Source organism: Gadus macrocephalus, chromosome 10 (assembly GCF_031168955.1).
Source record: "Gadus macrocephalus chromosome 10, ASM3116895v1".
Classification (NCBI taxonomy): domain Eukaryota; kingdom Metazoa; phylum Chordata; class Actinopteri; order Gadiformes; family Gadidae; genus Gadus; species Gadus macrocephalus.
The window spans coordinates 21,600,200-21,624,214 of record NC_082391.1 but is presented as its reverse complement, the minus strand read 5'-3'; the positions used below and the strand labels follow the sequence as shown (position 1 = coordinate 21,624,214).

The following is a 24,015-nucleotide window of genomic DNA, read 5'->3' as shown; positions in this document are numbered from 1 at the left end:
GATGCCGTAAATATGTGACGAGATACCCTCTCTGTGATCACAGCTCTCCGTGGCTACGGAGGATTGCATTTCTCCACAGCCGTCCAAGTCCTCATATGCGATATGAACGACATTTATCCAGAGTGGGCCAAGCGCGAAAAAAAATGCCTGTGTGATCTCCTGTCTCTATTGTTTTGTGTGATTTGACTGGCAGTTTGTCTGCTTATAGGTCGGAATGAAGCGGCCACCGATTATTGCCAGGATGGGTACTTTATTCTACCGGACTCGTTCGCTTCTTCACTAGACACACGCGCTACCGCTCGCTCTCCTCGCTCGTCCACTCACTCGCTGACGTCACTCACACACGCATACGCACACTGCCATTCTCCCGCACACACATATGCTACTCGTAACACTATGCCTCGTTATTGCGACGTTCATGTTTTTCCTCATCTATTGAGAGTTAGGCTATTAAACATGTTGCATTCTATACGGCCTGATTATGTCATTATTTAAGCTACATGGCCTAATAAGAAGCGCTAAGGATATTTGAATAAACCAACCAAACAGTTAAAGGGGCCCTATTATGCCTACCAGCAAAAAGCATCCTCCAACTGCAATCTTTGGTTATTTCTTTAATAATTTAGCTATACTTTAATAGGATTCTTTCGGTTCAAATCTGTTCAGTGTTCCAAATTATTTGTTATTAAATGTTACATTAAGATAATTGGTATTTAAGTGTTTAAATAAAATGCTTTTTAAATTTAAAAGAATCGTGGGATGTATCGAACCGTGGGTCAAAAATCGTGATACAAACCGAATCGTGAATTTGTGTATCGTTACAGCCCTAGTAAATATGTTAACTGTTTTCATTAGCGATTGGTATAAATAAATACATATAGACACCAGGCATGTGTCTTGACTTGACTTTGTGTGTGTGATTTGCCACCCTTGAATTTAACTTGCCACCCTTCTGCCACCCCATGTAAAATTTTCTAGAATCGCCACTGGCACCAGAGCTGGTTGATGGTTGTCATTTTACAGTATTCAAAATCAGCTGCAATTCTGGTCCTGACCATCACCGCCCTCCTCCTTCTCAGTCTCTGTGTTGTGTTTTTTTTTACAAAAGATCGAGAGACAGAGGGAGAATGCTGAGCCGCCAGGCATTCTTAATAACCCGTCAACGCCTCTACCTTATTTATATCAAACCGAAATGACCATGTTATGTTTCACTGCAGTAGGTTAATGGGTCAATCAATGTGTGTGTGAGTAGGCCTAGAGTTTTATTTGCCCAAACATCAAACAGCTTTAATTATTTATACTGCACTTGATCACATCCATATTAAAACCAGCAGGGAGTGTGTGTGTGTACATGCATGTACGTGCAACGCTGAATGCATATAAATATATATAAATAAATAAGAGAGAGAGAGAGAGAGAGAGAGAGAGAGAGAGAGAGAGAGAGAGAGAGAGAGAGAGAGAGAGAGAGAGAGAGAGAGAGAGAGAGAGAGAGAGAGAGAGAGAGAGCGCGCCTCTCAGACCTGGTGGGGCAGGTCTGACGCTGCTCACGGCGTGGAAAAGTTCAGTAAATTGGCTTCCTCCATAAAACCGTGGGGCGACCAAAGAACATTGAACCGACTTTTACGGCCGGGATTATGAGTTAATCCCCAGCGCCGGTTGTTCCCGCCGTTTGGTGGACTGCTTTATAAATGCTTCTGGCTGCTGTTCGCCTACTGGATGGACGGTCGCACCCCGACCGCGCGATGCAGCCGGTGGCCGCGCCTCCCCAACGGCAGCTGATGCCCATACCGGACGAGCAGACGTCGCTGGTGGAGGGGGACACCTGGAGTCTCCTCAACTCCACGCCGGGAGCTGTGGAGGCTGCCGGCGGGCGGCCCTTCCCCTGGGTGGTCACTTTAGCGAGCGTCCTCATCTTCACCATAGTGGTGGATATCATCGGAAATCTGCTGGTGGTCATCTCCGTGCTCAGGAACAGGAAACTCCGAAAAGCAGGTAGGGCTTTTTGAATAGTCAAAAAGCTTAATTATTCGCATTTATTAGATTAGACCAACTTTGTCTTACTTTCCCGGGAACACAAATTAGTAGGCTACGATGCACAAGCAAGTGGTTTAATAGGCTACGAATCGGAGCATAATGGTCATACTAGAACACCTCCGATGTTAAGTGACCAACAGCATGTAGTCACTTAACATAGTCCATAATTCATAGCCTACCAACAATTGTATGGATTATTAGAAGGACCAATCAGGGGTGTTTCTAGGTTTTAAAAATCCGGCGCTTAAATGTAGAATGCTTCACCTAAATAAACAAAATACGCAGTTTATATCTTAAAATAGCTACCCGACTGCTGTGCTGCTTATCCCCAAATGTCTAAAGTTCCATTCAAGTTATTTCAGAGTAAAATTAATACAAGTGAGACAGACTTTACGCACACACATCTGACTGGGGATAGGATACGTTAATTCACTTGAGGTGGTAAAAAGGTTATGTTTTTAAACTGTTTATTCTCTTGCCAGAAGGACTATCGAGACTAGTACTTAGAAATTATAAAAAAAAACACTTTTATTTATTTTTTAACCAAAAGAATATATTCGGGGCTAATTAAACACATGGTCTGTGATTAGGATGTCTGGATTCAGGGTCTACGTTCAGGGCCTAATCGACCAGGTAAACACGCGTCCTGCCGTCCTCCGAGCTCCAGGAAACGCAACAAGTTCCAGGTGGTTAATATTTAGCTCAGACGTCGTTCACTCAATACATTCATGATCCAAAATCTGACCGCAGCTGACCTCAGATCTGGTGAACTGGGCTTTTATTTCCCCAACAGTCCCACACCAAACTACATTTTCCGTTTGAACAAACGTAGCTACAGAGGCGGTCCTGGCTGGATTTACGCCCTGGGCGAACCATCCCTTGCAACGCCACGCCCCCCCCCCCCCCCCCCCCCACCTCGTCGCCAAAAAAAAAAAAATTACCCCCAAACCCTGACACCAACACAACAATAGATTATATTATTTGTATTATTTTAATATATATCATCTTAAATACAAAAAGGTAACAAGAACAGAGAAAAAACAAGATAAATAAATACAGTATATAAACACCAATGTAAATTGCACAAGGATTCCACAGGATCTAATAACCATGCTTGAAAAATCCCTGAAGAAAGCTAAAAAAAAAACAAGAACAAATAAAACTACTCTGTGGAGCATTAAAAAAAGATTTGTGCAGTAAACTATTTTTCACCCTGGGTTTTTCACCCTGTTTACAACTGGCATTAACATTACCAACAGGTGTGAAGTGCAATCTAAAACTTGACTTTTCTAGCCTTCATTGCTGCAAAATCATCAATTACATCATCATACGAACTGCAACTGTATGATTGATGCTGATGATGGCAAGTCCAGAGAGACGCTCCTGGGACATAGTGGACCTCAAGTATGTTTTAATAAGCTTCAGCTTGGAAAAACTCCTCTCTGCTTCAGCTACTGTCACTGGGAGGGTCAAACCAATTCTAAGTGCAGTCCACAGATTGGGGTAGATTTCTGCGAGCTCTTTCTCGTGGATGAAAGTCAGTTATCTGTATTATGTTATTTCGTCTTTTGGAAACATGAGCCGAATGTTTTTTGCAACCTGCCCGGCAACAGACGATCGCTTCGTCTGACGATCGCTTCGTCTGTTGCCAGGCAGGTTGTCAAGATGTAAACAACTGATGACGTAGGCCGGTACAATTTTCGCCCCCGGTACAATTTTAACGTGACAGTGGCCTAGGATCAGTCTATCCCCCGCCCCCCTCCCTCTTGCCGACCTCTGCAGTCGCAAGTTGATCCCCCGCCGCCCCCCTCCCTCTTGCCTCTTCTGACACACACACATAACCTGTATGACTCTGACTCTCAGCAGCAAGTTGACGTGAGGGCGCCCAAACGCCCACTCCACCAACTTTGACATGGAAATGAGCGGCGGTAGTATAGAGATATGGCGACAGTTTTTCTTTTTCTTTTTTTTTATTTATTTATTTATTTATTTTTGGTGGGCGCTCGCTCGTGTGCGCCCTCACATAGATTGCGCCCTGGGCGGTCGCCCACATTGCCCATAGCAAAAACCGGCCCTGCGTAGCTATAGTACATTGATGTGAGACAGGTGGATTGCACGTGTTGAATAACAATCATGTATATTAAATGTATTGCAGGAGTTTAGCTTGACAATAACCAAGTTAAAGGACAATTAAATGAACAGCACCAAACATGTAGAAGTCAATGTGGGATTTTAATATAAAAAACAAAAACACTTGACAGAAGTTTAACACAATTTTGTAAAGGAAAGCAGAGGAAAACATTTTCCCAAATGAATCTTTTCAAAATGTCCATCATTCCGAAAGCAAGTGAAGAGGTTTGTGTAAAAGCAGTCCTCCCTGACCAGCTCTGTCCCTAACTCTAAACCCTGACTCTCAACCCTAACGCTGAACCCTCTGAGGGCAGGAAGACGCGCCTTCAGTGTAAAGGTTTGAACCACAGAGAAGGAAGAAAAGAGGAAGCAGTAGAGAGTAGTGAAGTAGTGAGGTTAGTGATAGACGAGAGGGAAAGGCGTGTGGAAGCACAGGGTCACTCCCACTGGAGGTCATTGATCCATCAGCCTCAGACTGCTGAGCTCAGCAGGTCTTCTGGAGGACGAGGCTCAGATGAACTGAGGAGACGGGACCAGCAGGATGTCAGGATTGGGGCGGGTTCAGCTCAGGTGTGTCTACCCCCGACAAAACTGGATCAGGTGAGGTTCAGCTCAGGTGTGTCTGCCCGGACCAAACAAGGACATTGATTAGGTTCAATTTTCAAAAGATGCAACATTATCTGAACAAAAGATAAGTCATAAAGGAGCAGGCAGGCTTTAGGGCGCCTTGCTCAAGGAAACATCACTGTAATCTGAGGACTTGAACCCGGCACCATTGGTTTGAGAGTTGAACCCGCAACCACCTACCTAGTCCACTATGTCCAGATAATGCAAACTTATAAGGAATCCTTGATGGTAGAGTCCTGGTTGTCCTAAGGAGTTGCCTTCCAGATGTACGGCTTCTCCATCGGTCCTCCAGATTCCTGGTCTGGTTACAAACGTAATTTGTCTCCAATGTAAGGTAACAAACACAGCAGTAATTTGTCTCTAATGAAAGGTAACAAACACAGGAGTAGTTGGGCTCTAATGTAAGGTAACAAACACAGTAGTAGTTGGTCTCTAATATCAGGTAACAAACACAGTAGTAGTTGGGCTCTAATGTAAGGTCACAAACACAGGAGTAGTTGGGCTCTAATGGCGCGTAACAAAGTAGCAGCTGTAGTTTGTCTGGTAAACAACCACAGTAGTATGCCGTAACTTGTACTGGACAAACTAATCCTGCGTTACAACAAGTCCACTCTGTTTATTTTATGCAAACTTACGAGGATCCTGGTTGGTAGAGTGATGTCGTCCTCCAGAGTCTTGGCTCCTCCATCAGCTCTCCTCAGCCAGAGTCCTAGTCTGGAACAAACAGCGCGAGTCTGGCCCTAAAGTCTGGTAACAAACATGTAGTTTGTCTTATTTTTAAGCCCTTTATTTCCAGTTTGTTTGGTTAATAAAAACGTACACTCCTTGTTGGTAGAGTGATGGTCATCCTCCAGATTCACGGCGCCCCTACCAGCTCGCCTCCGCTCCAGAAACACGTTCTAGTAAGAAAACACAGCGGTTATTAACGCGTGTCAAAGTAACAGCAGTATTTTGCCCTTTAAGTCAACCATGTTAAGTAAATACAAACTTACGAGGAATCCTTGTTGGACGATTCCTAGTCGTCCTCCAGCGTCTCAGCTCCTCCAGCAGCTCTCCTCAGACAGAGTCCTGGTCTGGAACAAACAGCGGAAGTCTGGCTTCAACATGTGGTAAAACAGATGTAGTTGTCTGGTATATATGGTACAAACGCCGGTAGTTTGTGGTAGCAGTATTCTACGAGAAGTGGCAGTGAGTGTGATGATCACTTCAGAGTCAGGCTCCATCTACCCCACGACGGACGTCATTCACCAGGCAGGCCCTCCACCAGCTCCTCCATCAGGCAGGGCCTTCAGCACGGCTCCTCCATCAGCTCCGTCAGCACGGCTCCTCCATCAGCTCCTTCAGCACGGCTCCTCCATCAGCTCCTTCAGCCATGGATTCCTGGTCTGGTTACAAACAGTTGGTCTCAACAGTAAATCACCTGGGGACGGAACACACCCCACCTCCTGCATCTGAGGTTCACTTGTGAAATGGAAGACAAATTTAAACAATTAAATAAGACAACGTCTGCAGATTGTCGCGTTCAGCAATTCATCCACTGCGATCGTAGCAGCACTAGTAACATTAATGGCTCATATGACTCTTGCATAACCCCTGTATGATTGAACTAAAATCACAGCTTGGCACAGATTTAAAGTCATAAGATGATCAAAACCAGACCTAAACTACCATGGATTTTAGTGTTTCAGATGAGCTTGGTGATGGTTACCCTCTGGTCCGGTGCTGCAGGCCCCTGGTCTCCAGCCTCAGTCTCCGGTCCACTCTGGCACCACAAGCCTCCGGTCCCCAGCCTCGCCTTTCAGCTACAGCAGCAGGTTTATATCAGCATTTGCCCAACAATAAACTTAATTGACTTATCCGAAACCGAGTTACAATTAATTGAACTATTATTGTATAACTCAAGGCTAGAAAAGACTTGAAACCAGACATGAGCATCTCGTTTTAGGGAATGAAGACAGAGCAGTCCACAAGTTTAAAGAAGTGGTTCAGGCCATGCATTGAAACTGACCTGAGAAGACTCTATTCACACACCAGAGCACTGACCTGTTCTGGAGGACTTCTGACAGGAGGTGGAGGTCTGGCTTTGGGTGAGGAGGTGGAGGTCTTGCTCTGGGTGAGGAGGCAGACACCTTGGGACAAACTACATGTTACCTTTTCAACCTTGTACAGTTCTAGGAGTATCTTCTACTGTAACATGTGGGAAGGGCAGACATTATTTTAGCTTTGATATTATCCAGTTGGTAACTCTGCACCAAAGTCGTTGTTTAACATCATTCCATCGGGTAGGGTTTATCTTCTGTGGCAATTAATGACAGCAGATATTTAGAACATACAAAAGCTGAAGTAACAAAGAACACGAAGCAGTATCGATAGTAAATCAAATATACTCAGCCATATTCAGGTGCTGGGTTCCGTTGAAGAAATGTCAAATTAGCTTCCACCTTGAAATTATTTTCAGCCTTCACTGATGTCAAAAATGGGCCCGCAAGTAGAACGCTGTTTTGTACGTAGTGAGAGTCCCGTCACGTCATCGTGGTTAAAAGTACGGTGCAACCATCGGAAATTATCAACATATTGTACGACGTACGTGTCAGTATGTATTTAATATCAAACTTAAGTTGTTTAAGATAGGGGGCAACCATTCCCAATGGAAACCGACTGAAAAATATTTTCCGTTGGCAACGGCTCGAGGTTACGCAAATACAATCCAGAACGTTCCGCCTGATTCCCTCAGGGGACTCCCGTCCAACTAACTGCCAGGTGGTTTCTTATGGTTTAAGACTACAACGTTCTATGCCAACCATTGGGACTAAATCAAATTACCGCACTCAGAAACTTCCACGGCGGGAAGCACAAACCGTCCGACTGGAATCCGAACATTCCAGCCGGAACCAACCAAAGAAAAAACAGAACCAGCGCCTCACCTTGAGCTGAACGGAGGAAGATCCTGAAGTCCAGCGATGGTCTTCATTAAAACACAGCCAACAGACTTACCTTGAGGAGATCTGTTTGTTGCTGTTGGTCATTAATACTATTCAGTGTACCTTTACATTATTACGCACCCAGTGTATACAAGTTATATCACTTAAAACCGTACGAAGAACCAAACTACCATGTTCGTCCCACAACAACTTTAAACATAAAATCCTGGAATCATTCAATACAAAAGCGTGTCTACATTTTACAATTATCTAGATTATTCAGGGTAAAAACCATACAGAGCAAATCTAAACGTTGAGCTCACGGCAAGCCGCTCACAGCGAGCAGACCATAGCCCTGCAATGTCACCCTGACCGCCTCATCACCAACAGCAAATCATGCCAGCCAGCCAACACATATACAGCTCCAGTGAGAAGTGGGCATCTGAGTGAAAGGACTGCCAATGATGAAGAGAAGCCCAATTCCTGAACTATCCAACCATCTTCATGGTTTAAAGATTTACAGACTTGACATTCCATAGTGTTCTAATCACCTTTGTCTGCTCCCTCGTTACTTATAAAACTCTACATCTCCATCACTAGAGTGTTGCATCCTACTCATGGGGGTGTGGTCTGAGTGAGCAGAGATGCATGCTGGGATACAGTGCTGTCTGAAGTCTTCAGTTCTATAGACAAACCCCTCAGGAGAAACCAAGTGTTTGAGAATCTGTCGTGACATCAGTTACATGAGCTGGAATATCCTTCAAGATGGCGCCAGGGTTCTCAGAGGAGAAAGGCCAAGAGGAAGATGTGAGGTTTCTTCCTCTCAGCCAGTGGAACACAACAACGGACGGTCCTCATCAGAGTACCATGGAACACTTTACACCTTGAAGCCCCAGTGAAGGTTTCCTTACCTCAGCTGAGGAGCACAACTTCAGCTCGAAGAGCGCACTAGTTGGAGTTCCCGGATTGGTTCCCTTAAATCAGAACCAATCGTTCAGCTAGTCCTGTCCCAAACATATAAAGTTCAGCCTGAGAAGACGTGCAACTGAGAGCAAGACAAGATCCACAGGGCTCTCCATCAATCCAGCCAGGTAAGAAGAGCCGTCTCATTACAGGTCTGAAGGTCATCTTGAATATCCATTTAGGTCCCTTTCCAATGTCAGTCTCCTTGTGGAATTCCTTTAGGTGTCCATCCTCCATTGATCCTGATTGGTGTAGTCCTAGTTTGAGGTCACTGATCTGAACACGCTGCTTGCATCCTTTTACATTTGATTTGGATACCGTCCTTCCTGCCCAGCGTGTTGGATATCGCTGCGGAGCGTCGCTCTGGGCTCTTCATGTCTACTGGAGGCCCTTAAGTAAACGTGTGACCGTCCATCAGGTATGATTTATTTGACCATTCCAATATCCCAAGCCAATCACACAGACCCCCGTCTGAACATCATCACCGTCACAGCAAGCCGGACACACACATAGAACCCAGGACAGGCACGTAGAACCCCAGGTGTGAGTGGGAGAGACACACACAGCAGAACCCTAGCGATGCTCAAAAATCATCCATCTCATGTCAAACCCGAACACACACACACACACACACATACACACACACCACTGAGCCATAAAAGGCCAAACAATCATGCAAGGTAAAAACCTCATGCCAAATAACATTCCATCATCCCCCCCCCCCCCCCAGCTCTCCTGCCAGGGCAACCAGAACAGAACAACCAATGTCTCCAGAGACGTTTTCTTATGCACAACATTCTTCAGTGGCGTCCCACATTGGTGATGGATTATGCTTGGCGTCTCCAAAATGTGTCCCAGGTTGATTCAACGTCTCTGAAGTCATGTCTTTGTAGTCGAGTGGTTTTCTGAATGAGGGGCCTTCACAGATGCAAACGGTAGAGCTTTAGTCAGCCTGAGGACAGGAAGGAGGTCATCTGTTCAGAAGACCACTCCGTGGAGGGGGGTGGCTCTTGAGGAGCAGGATCCGTCTGGGGATGGCCCCAATAAGACCTTCATGGAAATGAAACTGTTCCTGAGGAGTCACGATGTCTGAGGGGACTGTTGAATGTGTTCCATGGTTCTCTGTGTCAGACTGAAGTTGTGTTTTCGTCGTTGAGATGAAGAGCCCCCTCATCCCCCCTGGTGTTTCTCCTTCTGAATCCCTGTCTCCATCTTTAAGAACATTCCAGTCCATGTAACTGACGTCACGACGGTTTCTCAAACACTCGGTTTCCGCTGAGGGGGCTTGTCTACAGACCTGTAGACTTCAGACAGCTCTGTATCCCAGTATGCAGCTCCGCTCACTCAGACCACACCCTCATTAGTAAAGCAACACTCTGTGACTGTGATGAAGATGCAGAGCTCAGGAGAGTAGCTGAAAATAACCCAACCCATTACTCCAGCTTACAACAATAACTTGGAGCCTGTAACCCTTTTAACAAATCATTAAAACCAACATAAACCAAACACCTAAGTAACCCATGAACCAATAAAACATCCTTACTACTCAGATCAACCTTCAGGTAATGGGCTAACTCACCAGGAAGCCAAAATACATCAATGTGCCCAAGAGTAATGAGAAACTTATGACTTACAGTTTGCAGTTCCTCTTCATGGTTAAGTTGGGATACTCACAGAACTGCAGTTAAATATCCATGAAAGACCTTTGAAGGAAAAAACAGTTTACTCATGGTCCCCAAACTTGGGCACTGTCCCACAGTTCAACATCTGCCATCTCCATTAAATCAGATAACTGAATGACAATACTAATTCAGGGCTTTTGGGATCATCCAACTTCTAAATAATGATTAAGATAATAAACTAATCCAACATTTTAATATAAGTTAAACTAATTATTTGACTGTCATTAGTCAAGAGTGATTTACCTCTTACGTTGAATGCATAGTCTCTAAAATGTTACTTTCAGGTTGAATCATTATTTAAATTTCAAATGAGTTAAACCACCACAATCCCCGATTTCCTTCACACATTATCAGTGATTTATATTCAACATACAAGTCACGTCAGTTGTGCTTTGCCACAATTCTACTCACATCAGGAGTAGTTTGTCTCTAATGTAAGGTAACAAACACAGGAGTAGTTGGGCTCTAATGTAAGGTAACAAACACAGGAGTAGTTGGGCTCTAATGTAAGGAAACAAACACAGGAGTAGTTGGGCTCTAATGTAAGGTAACAAACACAGGAGTAGTTGGGCTCTAATTGTGCATAACAAAGTAGCAGCTGTGGTTTGTCTGGTAAACAACCACAGTAGTATGCCGTAACTTGTACTGGACAAACTAATCCTGCGTTACAACAAGTCCACTCTGTTTATTTTATGCAAACTTACGAGGATCCTGGTTGGTAGAGTGATGGTCATCCTCCAGATTCACGGCTCCTCGACCAACTCGCCTCCGCTCCAGAAACACTTTCTAGTAAGAAAACACAGCGGTAGTTGGTTAACGCATGTCAAAGTAACGGCTGTATTTTGCCCTTTAAGTCAACCATGTTAAGTAAATACAAACTTACGAGGAATCCTTGTTGGACGATTCCTAGTCGTCCTCCAGCGTCTCAGCTCCTCCAGCGTCTCAGCTCCTCCAGCAGCTCTCCTCAGCCAGAGTCCTGGTCTGGAACAAACAGCGGAAGTCTGGCTTCAACATGTGGTAAAACAGATGTAGTCGTCTGGTATATATGGTACAAACGCCGGTAGTTTGTGGTAGTAGTATTCTACGAGAAGTGGCAGTGAGTGTGATGATCACTTCAGAGTCAGGCTCCATCTACCCCACGACGGACGTCATTCACCAGGCAGGCCCTCCACCAGCTCCTCCATCAGGCAGGGCCTTCAGCACGGCTCCTCCATCAGCTCCGTCAGCACGGCTCCTCCATCAGCTCCTTCAGCACAGCTCCTCCATCAGCTCCTTCAGCCATGGATTCCTGGTCTGGTTACAAACAGTTGGTCTCAACAGTAAATCACCTGGGGACGCAACACACCCCTCCTCCTGCATCTGAGGTTCACTTGTGAAATGGAAGACAAATTTAAACACTTAAATTAGACAACGTCTGCAGATTTTCGCGTTCAGCAATTCATCCACCACGGTCGTGGCAGCACTAGTAACATTAATGGCTCATATGACTCTTACATAACCCCCGTATGAATGAACTAAAATTACAGCTTGGCACAAATTTAAAGTCATAAGATGATCAAAACCAGACCTAAACTACCATGGATTTTAGTGTTTCAGATGAGCTTGGTGATGGTTACCCTCTGGTCCGGTGCTGCAGGCCCCTGGTCTCCAGCCTCAGTCTCCGGTCCACTCTGGCACCACAAGCCTCCAGTCCCCAGCCTCGCATTTCAGCTACAGGATCAGGTTTATATCAGCATTTGCCCAACAATAAACTTAATTGAATCATCTGAAACAGTTTCACAATTAATTGAACTATTATTTTATAACTCAAGGCTAGAAAAGACTTGAAACCAGACATGAGCATCTCGTTTTTGGGAATGAAGACAGAGCAGTCCACAAGTTTAAAGAAGTGGTTCAGGCCATGCATTGAAACTGACCTGAGAAGACTACTCACACACCAGAGCACTGACCTGTTCTGGAGAACTTCTGACAGGAGGTGAAGGTCTGGCTCTGGGTGAGGAGGTGGAGGTCTGGCTCTGGGTGAGGAGGTGGAGGTCTGGCTCTGGGTGAGGAGGTGGAGGTCTGGCTCTGGGTGAGGAGGTGGAGGTCTTGCTCTGGGTGAGGAGGCAGACACCTTGGGACAAACTACATGTTATCTTTTTAACCTTGTACAGTTCTAGAGTATCTTCTACTGTAGCATGTGGGAAGGACGGCCATTATTTTAGCTTTGATATTATCCAGTTGATAACTCTGCACTCAAGACGTTGTTTGACGTCATTCCATTGGGTAGGGATTATCTTCTGTGGCAATTAATGACGGCAGATATTTAGAACGTACAAAAGCTGAATTAACAAAGAACTAAGCAGTACCAATATTGAATCAAATATACTCAGCCATATTCAGGTGCTGGATTCCGTTGAAGAAATGTAAAATTATCTTCCTCCTTGAAATTATTTTCAGCCTTCACTGATGTCAAAAATGGGCCCGCAAGTAGAACGCCGTTTTGTACGCAGTGAGAGTCCCGTCACGTCATCGTGGTTAAAAGTACGGCGCACCCATCGGAAATTATCAACATATTGTACGACGTACGTGTCAGTATGTATTTAATATCAAACTTAGTTGTTTATGATAGGGGCATCCATTCCAAATGGAAACCGACTGAAAAATATTTTCCGTTGGCAACGGCTCGAGGTTACGCAAATACAACCCAGAACGTTCCGCCTGATTCCCTCAGGGGACTCCCGTCCAACTAACTGCCAGGTGGTTTCTTATGGTTGTCAAGACTACAACGTTCTATGCTAACCATTGGGTCTAAATCAAATTACCGCACTCAGAAACTTCCACGGCGGGAAGCACAAACCGTCCGACTGGAATCCGAACATTCCAGCCGGAACCAACCAAAGAAAAAACAGAACCAGCGCCTCACCTTGAGCTGAACGTAGGAAGATCCTGAAGTCCAGTGATGGTCTTCATTAAAACACAGCCAACAGACTTACCTTGAAGAGATCTGTTTGTTGCTGTTGGTCAATACTAATATTCAGTGTACCTTTACATTATTATGCACCCAGTGTGTACAAGTTATATCACTCAAAACTGTACGAAGAACCAAACTACCATGTACGTCCCACAACAACTTTAAACCTCAAATCATGCAATACAAAAGCATGTCTACATTTTACAATTATCTAGATTATTCAGGGTAAAAACCACACAGAAAATCTAAACGTTGAGCTCACAGCGAGCCGACCATAGCCCTGCAATGTCACCCTGACCGCCTCATCACCAACAGCAAATCATGCCAGCCAAGACATCTACAGCTCCAGTGAGAAGTGGGCATCTGAGTAAAAGGACTGCCAATAATAAAAAGCCCAATTCCTGAACTATCCAACCATCTTCATGGTTTAAAGATTTACAGACTTAACATGCCATTGTGTTCTAATCACCTTTGTCTGCTCCCTCGTTACTTATACAACTCTACATCTCCATCACTAGAGTGTTGCATCCTACTCACGGGGGTGTGGTCTGAGTGAGCAGAGATGCCTGCTGGGATACATTGCTGTCTGAAGTCTTCAGTTCTATAGACACTCCCCTCAGGAGAAACAAAGTGTTTGAGAATCTGTCGTGACATCAGTTACATGAGCTGGAATATCCTTCAAGATGGCGCCATGATTCTCAGAGGAGAAAGGCCAAGAGGAAGATGTGTGGTTTTACCTCTCAGCCAGTGGAACACAACAACGGTCTTCATCAGAGTACCATGGAACACTTTCAAACATTCTCCTCTTTACACCTTGAAGCCCCAGCGAAGGTTTCCTTACCGCCTCAGCTGAAGAGCACAACTACAGCTTGAAGAGCGCACTAGCTGGAGTTCCCGGAGTGGTTCTGATTTGAGGGAACCAATCGTTCAGCTAGTCCTGTCCGAAAAAAATACAGTTCAGCCTGAGAAGACGTGCAACTGAGAGCAAGACAAGATCCACAGGGCTCTCCATCAATCCAGCCAGGGAGGCAGAGCCGTCTCATTACAGGTCTGAAGGTCATCTTGAATATCCATTTAGGTCCCTTTCCAACGTCCGACTCTCCTTGTGGAATTCCTTTAGGTGTCCATCCTCCATTGATCCTGATTGGTGTAGTCCTAGTTTGAAGTCGCTGATCTGAACACGCCGTTTGCATCCTTTTACACTCGAGTTGGATTCTCCTTCCTGCCCAGTGTGTTGGATATCGCTCCACAGCGTCGCTCTGGGCTCTTCATGTCCATCAGGTATGATTTATTTGACCATTCCAATATCCCAGGCCAATCACACAGACCCCCGCATGAACATTATCACTGTCAAAGCAAGCCGGACACGCACACTGTGGCATCCCGCCACGTGGTCCTCGGCCTGGACGGGCCCGGGGTAACGTAGAGGACGGGGTGTACCACCCCCACCCACCAGCCGGCGAGAGAGAGCAGCCCTTTCGGCACCCCAATCAGGGTGATTGGGGGACACCTGGCCGGTGGCAGAGGAGATATAAAAGGGCTGACACTTGGACAGCACGGGAGGAAGAAGGAAGCGCTCGGGTCCACGTGCAGCTAGAGGCCCACGGAGGCCCTAGAGACCGCGAGTGCCTTGGTTGACTACAGTTGACTGTTAATAAATGCCCGCAGTGGCTTTAACCTCCACAAACGCGTCGTTTGTACCGGTAACCCGGCTCATTTAAGGAGCGGGTTGCCACAACACATAGAACCCAGGACAGGCACGTAGAACCCCATGCCAGGTGTGAGTCGGACACACACACACACACACACTAGAACCCTAGCGATGCTCAAAAATCATCCCTCTCATGCCAAACACACACACCACTGAGCCATAAAAGGCCAAACAATCATGCAGGGTAAAAACCTCATGCCAATTAACATTCCAACATCCCCCCCCAGCTCTCCTGCCGGGACACCCATAACAGAACAACCAATGTCTCCAGAGACGTAAATTATGTACAACATTCTTCAGTGGCGTCCCACATTGGTGATGGATTATGCTTGGCGTCTCCAAAATGTGTCCCAGGTTGATTCAACGTCTTTGTAGTCATGTCTTTGCAGTCCATTGGTTTCCTGAATGACGGGCTTTCACAGATGCAAACGGTGCAGCTTTTGTCAGCCTGAGGACAGGAAGGAGGTCATCTGTTCAGAAGACCACCCAGTGGAGGGGGGTGGCTCTTGAGGAGCAGGATCCATATGGGGATGGCCCCAAATAGGACCTTCTTGGAAATTAAACTGTTCCTGAGGAGTCACGATGCCTGGAGGAGACTGTTGAATGTGTTCCATGGTTCTCTGTGTCAGACTGAAGTTGTGTTTTAGTCGTTGAGATGAAGAGCCGCCTCATCTCCCCCTGGTGTTTCTCCTTCTGAATCCCTGTCTCCATTTTAAAGAACATTCCAGTCCATGTAACTGACGTCACGACGGTTTCTCAAACACTCGGTTTCCCCTGAGGGGGCGTGTCTACAGACCTGTAGACTTCAGACAGCTCTGTATCCCAGTATGCACCTCCGCTCACTCAGACCACACCCTCCTCAGTAAAGCAACACTCATGTGATGAAGATGCAGAGCTCAGGAGAGTAGAATGAAAGAAGACTGAAGATATCAGAACCCAACCCATTACTCCTGCTTACAACAATTCACTGGAGCCTGTAACCATTTTAACAAATCATTAAAACCAACCTCCTGAGTAACCCATGAACCAATAAAACATCCTTACTCAGATCAACCTTCAGGTAACGGGCTAACTCACCAGGAAGCCAAAATACATCAATGTGCCCAAGAGTAATGAGAAATTAATGACTTACAGTTCGCAGTTCATCTTCATGGTTAAGTTGGGATACTCACAGAACTGCAGTTAAATATCCATGATAGACCTTTGAAGGAAGGAACAGTTTACTCAAATTTCCAATGAGTAAAACCACCACAATCCCCGATTTCCTTCACTTTTTATATATATATATATATATATCGATATATAGAGAGAGAGAGAGAGACTCATTCACTGGTTAAACTGGAGTCATCGCCTACCACCACACACGCAAACACACCAATATACCATATAGATTCACACCATATGCACGCACACACACCACAGATACATATATATTCACACACACAACCAGTGGAGGCATCTCCATTGAGGAGAGGGAGGAAGATCCTCCTTAACATTGAGAATAAAAAAAATTAGATTGCCCAGACTACTGTAATGAATTCATGCCCTTAAATATGACTACTTTAATGCCTTTGAATATATAATGTTTGTTTCAAGGGACATTAGCACCCCCTATCGCCTTTTGATAATTACTTCAGGGAGGAAGGTCCTCCCACAGCCTCCGTTGACTCCCATTCATTTCCCAGAAAGTACTGGCGGCCGGTGAATAACATGGGTTTCAATGGGAGAGAGGAGGAAAGTCCTCCTCTGAGTGGGTGTGACCTTACAGGCGTCTGATTCGCGCAAAAATCTAGTCGTGCTGCGCTACGAACCAATCAGCAGGATCCCTGGCTGGTGAGCCGTGTTGCCAGATTGGGCAGCTTTCCCACCCAATTGGGCTACTTTTAACCGCTTTAGGCTGGGAAAATAATTATTTGGCGGGAAATTTACCCAATCTGGCAACGCTGTGTATAACAAGCAAACCCGCTCTGCCTGCATTTCCGCTCAGTCCAAGAGACGCAAAGCAGGTGAAAGCAGGTGAAATCATCTGAAGGATAACGAGATTCTAACATTTGTGAATAAAGTGTACAATGGAAACAGAGGACATTGTTCATGTTTATTTACACAAAGCATTCCATTCATTGAGTTACAGTGCTAAATTAGCGACCAAAGAAAAAGGTAGACCACTTCGCAAAATCGAGATCACCAAAGGTAATGGCAACGTCAGTGTTGTGGGTGCTACATGGTTTGCTAGGTACTCATGGCTTACTGGTAGCATTACCCTGGCCCCGTTTGTTAATGAATAATGGCAAATCTCTAACGTGGGCTGTTCATGGTATCCCTGATGTGAATAGGGCAACCAAACGCCGCGACTTGTGTCAAGTTCACGTTGGTTCTGCAATGCGACTTTCCTTGCTAGGCACCATGCCTATAGATCAGGTTGAATCTAGAATAATGTTCTCGTTCTTTTACTAGTTTGCTACTCTGACCGTTCTGTTTGATATTGTGGAAAGAGTGAATGATTCAGAGCATGATGCATTTTAAATGGCATCACTTTTGGTCAGTCTTTTCTTAAAAGAATTGTACCTGAAAATAAACAGCTAAATTACAACCAATAACTTCAGTCATTGAGGGCAAAAATAGGCCCAGATTTTTTTTTATTTACTTTTGCAAATGAAGAGTAGGCCTGATTTGACTAATGGGCTTTGCATCCTTTCCTTCTGCCCTTGTAGTCCATTTCAAAGACATGCTGCCCACCAGCTTTCAAATTACAGCGATGCCACTGGTGGCTTTGTATCCCTCCCTACTATTTTGTAGTTCACCAAAACACCCTGAAACAACTCGAGTCTCACATTCTTATGCCACCATACACCAACAGTGCAAGCAGGCCAATGGCAACCATGCAAGCGGTCCTTCCTCCCTCACTTTAAAAACTACCAGCCGCCACTGCACACAACATAAAGATACAAACCATATGCACACACACACGATAGACACAAACCATATTTATATACCGTCACGCACACACCATATAGATACTGTGGTAGGCCTACCCCGCTCCCCCAATGAGCCGTGTTCCAGGAACGAATCACACATTAAGCAAGGTTTAAGTCGCACTAGGCATTTATTGCATACATCTTACACAGATTATACTTACAGTCTCTTGGGCCCTCCGTGAGCCTCTAGTCGCTCGCGGACCCGAGCGCTTCCTTCTCTCTCGCTCCCGTTCCTCCCAAATGCCAGTCCTCGTGCTCCTTTTAAAATGTCTTCCTGGCTGTCCAGCCAGGTGTCTCCCATGTCGCTGATTGGGGTTCAACGGGCACTCTCCGTCGCCGGCTGGTGGATGACGGTAGTATTTGCCATCCAGGATGAAACCTCGGGTCCATCCGGACCGAGGTTTAAGGGGCGGGACGCCACAATACACCATAGATACACACCATATAGATACACACCATAAAGATAAACACACCAAATAGACACACACCAAAGATTAACTTAATATAGATACAAACTATATAGATACCACCCCCCCCACACACACACACACACACACACACACACGCACACACATACACACACACACACAAAAGATACACTCCATACAGTTCTGGTCACTAAATACTACTCCTTCTCTCTTCTCCTTCTCCCCTCTAATCCTTTTCTCCTCTCTTCCGTCTCTCTTCCATGCATATCGCATTTTTATTGCCTCTACTCAAGAGAATAGATTTGGGTGGGGATTTCTAGGTTTCATAAACATCCGGGGCTTAACCCAGAGGGAAAATGAAAATGCTGCGAGCCAAATGTATGTGTATGCTTTATTGTGCATGCAAACTATTGCATAATGCTTTATCTAAATAAACGAAATACGCGGTTTATTATAGCTTTAAATAGCAACCTGACTGCTATGCTGCTTATCCCCAAATGTCTAAAGTTCCATTCAAGTTATTGCAAATGAATACAAGTGAGGCAGACCTTACACATATACACATACACATACACACACACACACACACACACACACACACACACACACACACACACACACACACGGGGGCACAGATCTGACTGGGGATAGGATAGGTTTTTACACTTGAGGTGGTAAACAGGTTGTTGTTTATTCTCTTGCCCGAAGGACTGTGTCTATCTAGACTAGGATACTTATAAATGTTTATGAATATTTTTATTTTGAATAAAAACCAACGACAAACAACAAGAGGGTCGGAAATAGAAAACAGCTGCTTGCTGTCATCGCAAACCTCCAATCGCCAAGTCATTTTTGTCCGTGCCTCTGCTTGGCCTTTGTGTTAGGGCTGTACAAATATAATTGAATTGACTTGAGAGTTAGAAAGTAGATGTTAGACTCACATTCAAAATGGCACCCAGGAAGTGTAATATGTCAGTGTAAATCAATTTGCCGCATGAAACTGTCCCTGGCCTTTGGTTTAACATAGAACTGCAGGGTTTAACATAGAACTGTTCGGTAAGGATTTTGAAAGGAGTGACTGTCTGGGAGTCTAGTGCCTTCTGGCAGATGGCAGATGGTACACACACTATGCACAGACACACAAAGAGATAATGTATCATGTTTATCTATTGAATACTTGCAGTGTTTCCCCTGCAGCGGTACTGCAAAAAAAAATAGTAATTGCAACAAAAAAAAGAAAGATACAAAGCAGATACCTTGACTCTGTTGGATGTTATGTCATATTTGGAAGCTCAAACTGTAAATTTCCCCCCAAAAAATCTCACCAGAAGTAACCATTTAAAGGGTTATTTGTCACAAATTGTTTCAAGGGGGGCATGCCCCAGGACCCCCCTAGCGTTGCTAGGTTACCAACTCACAGCACCGCTGTGCTGTGAGTCCCGTTTCTCGGTCGGCTCTCTCTCTTTCCCTCTCTCTCTGTATTGTCTTTAATGGAACAACGCTTTAAATTGCACCATTATTGTTTCTGTTTTATTCCAGCCTATTCTCATGTGTTCTGTTGTGCTCTATCACGTTGTGTTCCGTTGTATTTAATTCTGATCCATTCAATTTGTGTCGTTTTATCCTACCAAGCCCTCTTACCAGCTCCCTGTCCCTCTCTCTGTCTCTGTGTCTCCAGGAAACGCCTTTGTGGTGAGCCTGGCGCTGGCCGACCTGCTGGTGGCCGTCTACCCCTACCCCCTGGTGCTCGCGGCCATCTTCAACGACGGCTGGGTCGCCGGCTACCTCCAGTGCCAGATCAGCGGCTTCCTGATGGGCCTCAGCGTCATCGGCTCCATCTTCAACATCACCGGCATCGCCGTCAACCGCTACTGCTACATCTGCCACAGCCTCCGGTACGACACCGTGTACTCCGGCAGCAACACCGTGTGCTACGTGCTGCTGGTGTGGGCGCTCACCGTCCTGGCCATCGCGCCCAACTGGTTCGTGGAGTCGCTGCGGTACGACCCGCGCGTCTACTCCTGCACCTTCGCCCAGTCCGTCAGCCCCCTGTACACCGTGGCGGTGGTGCTGGTGCACTTCGTCCTGCCCATCGCCGTCGTCTCCTACTGCTACCTGCGCATCTGGATCCTGGTCATCCGGGCGAGGCGCCGGGTCAAGACCGACGCGCGGCCCAAGATCAAGCCGCACGACGTCCGCGGCTTCCTCACCATGTTCGTGGTGTTCGTGCTGTTTGCCGTGTGCTGGGCGCCCATCAACCTGATCGGGCTGGCGGTGGCGCTGGACCCCCGACTGGGGCCGGCCGTCCCCGAGTGGCTGTTTGTAGCCAGCTACTTCATGGCGTATTTTAACAGCTGCCTCAACGCCGTGGTGTACGGCGCGCTCAACAGCAACTTCAGGAAGGAGTACAAGCGCATCGTTATCATCATATTCAAGTTCCACTGCTGACGGTGGGGGGAGGTTGTAGACACCTATGAGGAACAGATGAGATACTTTGGTTTACAACGAAAGGAGTATGAAAGGAAATAGGAAAGGGGATTTATGGGAATTGAGAAAGGAAAAAGAGGAATCAAGGGGAATGGGAGAGAATAACGGATAGATTGAATTTGAGAAGACAGCGGGAAAAAAATGAGGATATGGTCGTGCTGTACCATGCGAGAAAGAGAAGGAAGATAAAGTATTATTCTTTAGCTCTTTCTTCCTCTCCCCCTTTTGCGTCTGCATCACAGGGAGAGGGTGGTGGAGGCGGTGTGTACTACTTTACCTACATTATCTGCTGGTATATGAATATGTGCTCAAGCATGGACCGCATGCCACTCATGAATTTAAAAGAGATTCCAATAATGGGACATTGCTATGGAAACTGAATCGTCGTGAAGCCCTTGTCCCTGCAATGGTGTGCAGTTTCACATCAGTATCAAGGAGATACACCCTTGTTTCTATACATATTAAACTACAATTACGAAAGGGCATGGATACTAATAAGACATTTAGAACTTAAGTATTCTGACCATATCACTGTGTGCTTTTTTTTTGGGGGGGGGGGGGGGGTATTTATGTTATTCTGTGATTCACGGTGTAACTGTCAGTTCAAAACCAGTATGATTCGCTTAGAGTGAAACAAAGACTTTAAGGTGGCCCTTAAAGTCTGAATTCAGATTCCTCAACAATGCCGGTCAGGTAAAAGGGTAATGCAGCTGTGTGGCAGAAGTACAGAATAAAGGAGGAACTTTGTGGGTTGGGATGATAACAGGAAATGAAGGTGAACATTTATAACATTCATTTTATTTAATTTTTTAATGAACGAAAGGTGCTATTGGGAAAGGCAAAGAGTCAAACCTGGCACTGATGAACTCGGCATGGTCTTGAAAATACAGTGTGTTTCCTGAAAATTTAACTTTGAGAGTAAAAGAATGGATTGAAGGCGAGACGTCGAGCTATTGTCTTTTTTTCTCGTATCACGACACTGAGCAAAAGACAAAGATGTCATTGCAACTGGTGACAGCTGGTGATAACAGGGCGAACTATATCCAAGATAATCGGCTGGCATTGCAGCCGCAGGTTAAGAGGGAACTTGTTCTTTTGAATATTTGCTAAAAGATTAATGCTACTTTGAAATGAGCTTTTCAACTGTGAAACGGTGAGGAACCTTCTTACAATGCCAACGTTTACTCGTGCTGTTTTTGCATTGCGCCATGGAGACCACGAATGTGATTTTTGAATGTTTGTTCTTCTGATCTGAGAACAGCCCAATGTAAAATGTAAATTTTATCATTATATTTACTATTAAAGAACGTACACTGTGAACCTTGCCTGGACTACGCTATAGATCTGTCTATTTTTCTCTATATTGCTCCGTTATTCTCAAGTCTGAGCTTCTTCGCTCCTTTCATCCCTACTCCCTCTCCTCCCCTTCCTCTCTCAGCTCTCTTTCTCTGGTCGATTTAATCCTCTCTTTTCATTCTTTAGTCTCTTAAACATTAAAGTGTCCCACCTAAAAGGAGCCACGTATACCTCCCTATAGCATTGCTCATACATTTTCAATCACAATTCCTTGATGTACCTTCCCTGCGGTCTCTTTGACCAAACCACCTCGTATTTAGGCATCGTAACATGCATGAATACGCCTGAATTTCATTTGACACTTTGCAAGGTTGTGTGTGACATGTGATCCCAAAATAATCTATACACGAAATCATGTTGAGCAACAAGATAAACTGTAGATAAACAAATTCCCGGGCTTGAAACTAAAATTGTATTGTGACTTCATGACATCACAGACAAACACAAACATCTCTGAAGACCCAACTAACAGAGCATAGAACAGACTAAATCCTAAGGCCATAAGATTGATCTATGACCTACAACAATATAGTATTCCGGGCTTTGCATGGTTGACACCGCTGTCGTGATGAATGGGTGAATGTAGGCCACAAATGTAAAGCACTTGTGGCCACTGGTTTGTAAAGAGCTAAATAAATGCAGTAGGCCTACATTTACCATATCACCAAATATATATATATATATAATATAATTTTCTAACACAATCATGTGTGGCTATAGTAATAACAACTGCAAATTTGTATTTAAATAGCTTCAAGTAGGCCGATATCTTCTGAAAAACTGTGTGTTCTGTCAAAAAAAACGAGCATAAAAGCAAGAAAAAGAACCGCACATCTTTTGTTGATCTGCTTCTTTCTAAAGGAATCACATATAAGGTGTAAGAAAACCTTAGAGGCTGGTAGGCATGGATAAAACTAAGGTTAAAACTATTATTTAAGGTCTATTGGATTAACAAACGACGAAGTAAACTCATGGAGGAAAGTCAGCCAGACGTCTTCCTTTCATCTTTACTTTGTACTTTGACTTTGAGGCCAAACCACAACAGAGAGACATATCATTGTAAAGCTATGCTGGGATTACGCAAAGCCCTTCTTATCTACTGCAATCGGCTGTGACCAGACGTAAACCTGCATCAAGTCAGAGGGTTGGTTCATCAATGGTTCATCAATGAATAGCGCAATACCTTTCCATGATTGTGCCCTGTACAAAGAACAGAACCCGATTTGCAAGTGACTTGTTACAAAGTGAATTAGCTTATCCATATCCCTACCCAATCATTAAAGCATTATCTGCCTATAATAACTGTGTATTCCGATCAATTAATGTGTTGCTTGTTTAATTCTGAATTAATAGATTTGTCCCGGCAGTGTTAAATGGTGTTGGGAGCAATCAAATATAAAGTCTCGAAACATAATTCAAAGTCAGTAGGCTTACTTGCAACTCATATAAGGTCAACAACTAAACAGCTTCTGTGCTTTATTCAGCCTGTTTTAGGATGATATCATATAAATCAATGAAATGGCTATGAAGTTGCTTGCAGCCAACAGGAAAGAAATGAAACGAGGAATACTACGGAGTGGGCCTTCTCCAGTACCCCAGTACCCCAGTACTTCTAAGCCCTCGATGGAACGGGGTGAAAGGGGGTGTATCATCAGACCCTGGTGCAACTGGCAACAGGCAACATGTGTACAGGGTATGTTTCAAGGATTCGATGATGAAACACTGGGTCGCTAATAATTATATCAATA

The 24,015-nt window shown here is 45.0% G+C and overlaps 1 protein-coding gene and 3 long non-coding RNA genes across 9 annotated transcripts; 1 reads left to right on the top strand and 3 right to left on the bottom strand.

Annotated features, from left to right (window-relative positions):
* The first annotated feature begins 1,523 nt into the window (after nt 1–1,523).
* mtnr1al (melatonin receptor type 1A like) lies at nt 1,524–22,235 on the top strand. The gene is made up of 2 exons (XM_060063225.1): nt 1,524–1,992; nt 20,103–22,235. Exons 1-2 carry the CDS (start codon nt 1,689–1,691, stop codon nt 20,870–20,872), a joined length of 1,074 nt encoding a protein of 357 aa, XP_059919208.1. The 5' UTR covers nt 1,524–1,688; the 3' UTR covers nt 20,873–22,235.
* Nucleotides 4,608–8,585, bottom strand: LOC132466164 (uncharacterized). Of its 5 annotated transcripts, none has more exons than XR_009527762.1 (8): nt 6,835–8,585; nt 6,500–6,593; nt 5,997–6,176; nt 5,780–5,864; nt 5,612–5,690; nt 5,427–5,538; nt 4,972–5,092; nt 4,608–4,786 (listed from the first exon to the last, which is right to left on the bottom strand). It is a non-coding gene; the product is annotated as an uncharacterized LOC132466164 (long non-coding RNA). The 5 variants fall into 5 exon arrangements; XR_009527759.1 differs by having other exon boundaries at nt 5,784–5,864; XR_009527761.1 differs by having other exon boundaries at nt 5,427–5,505; nt 5,784–5,864.
* Nucleotides 8,594–14,553, bottom strand: LOC132466166 (uncharacterized). Of its 2 annotated transcripts, none has more exons than XR_009527765.1 (5): nt 12,307–14,553; nt 11,974–12,067; nt 11,241–11,650; nt 11,062–11,143; nt 8,594–10,378 (listed from the first exon to the last, which is right to left on the bottom strand). It is a non-coding gene; the product is annotated as an uncharacterized LOC132466166 (long non-coding RNA). The 2 variants fall into 2 exon arrangements; XR_009527766.1 differs by having other exon boundaries at nt 11,471–11,650.
* LOC132466165 (uncharacterized) lies at nt 15,054–18,646 on the bottom strand. The gene is made up of 3 exons (XR_009527764.1): nt 18,324–18,646; nt 18,158–18,290; nt 15,054–16,222 (listed from the first exon to the last, which is right to left on the bottom strand). It is a non-coding gene; the product is annotated as an uncharacterized LOC132466165 (long non-coding RNA).
* Nucleotides 22,236–24,015: the final 1,780 nt, after the last annotated feature.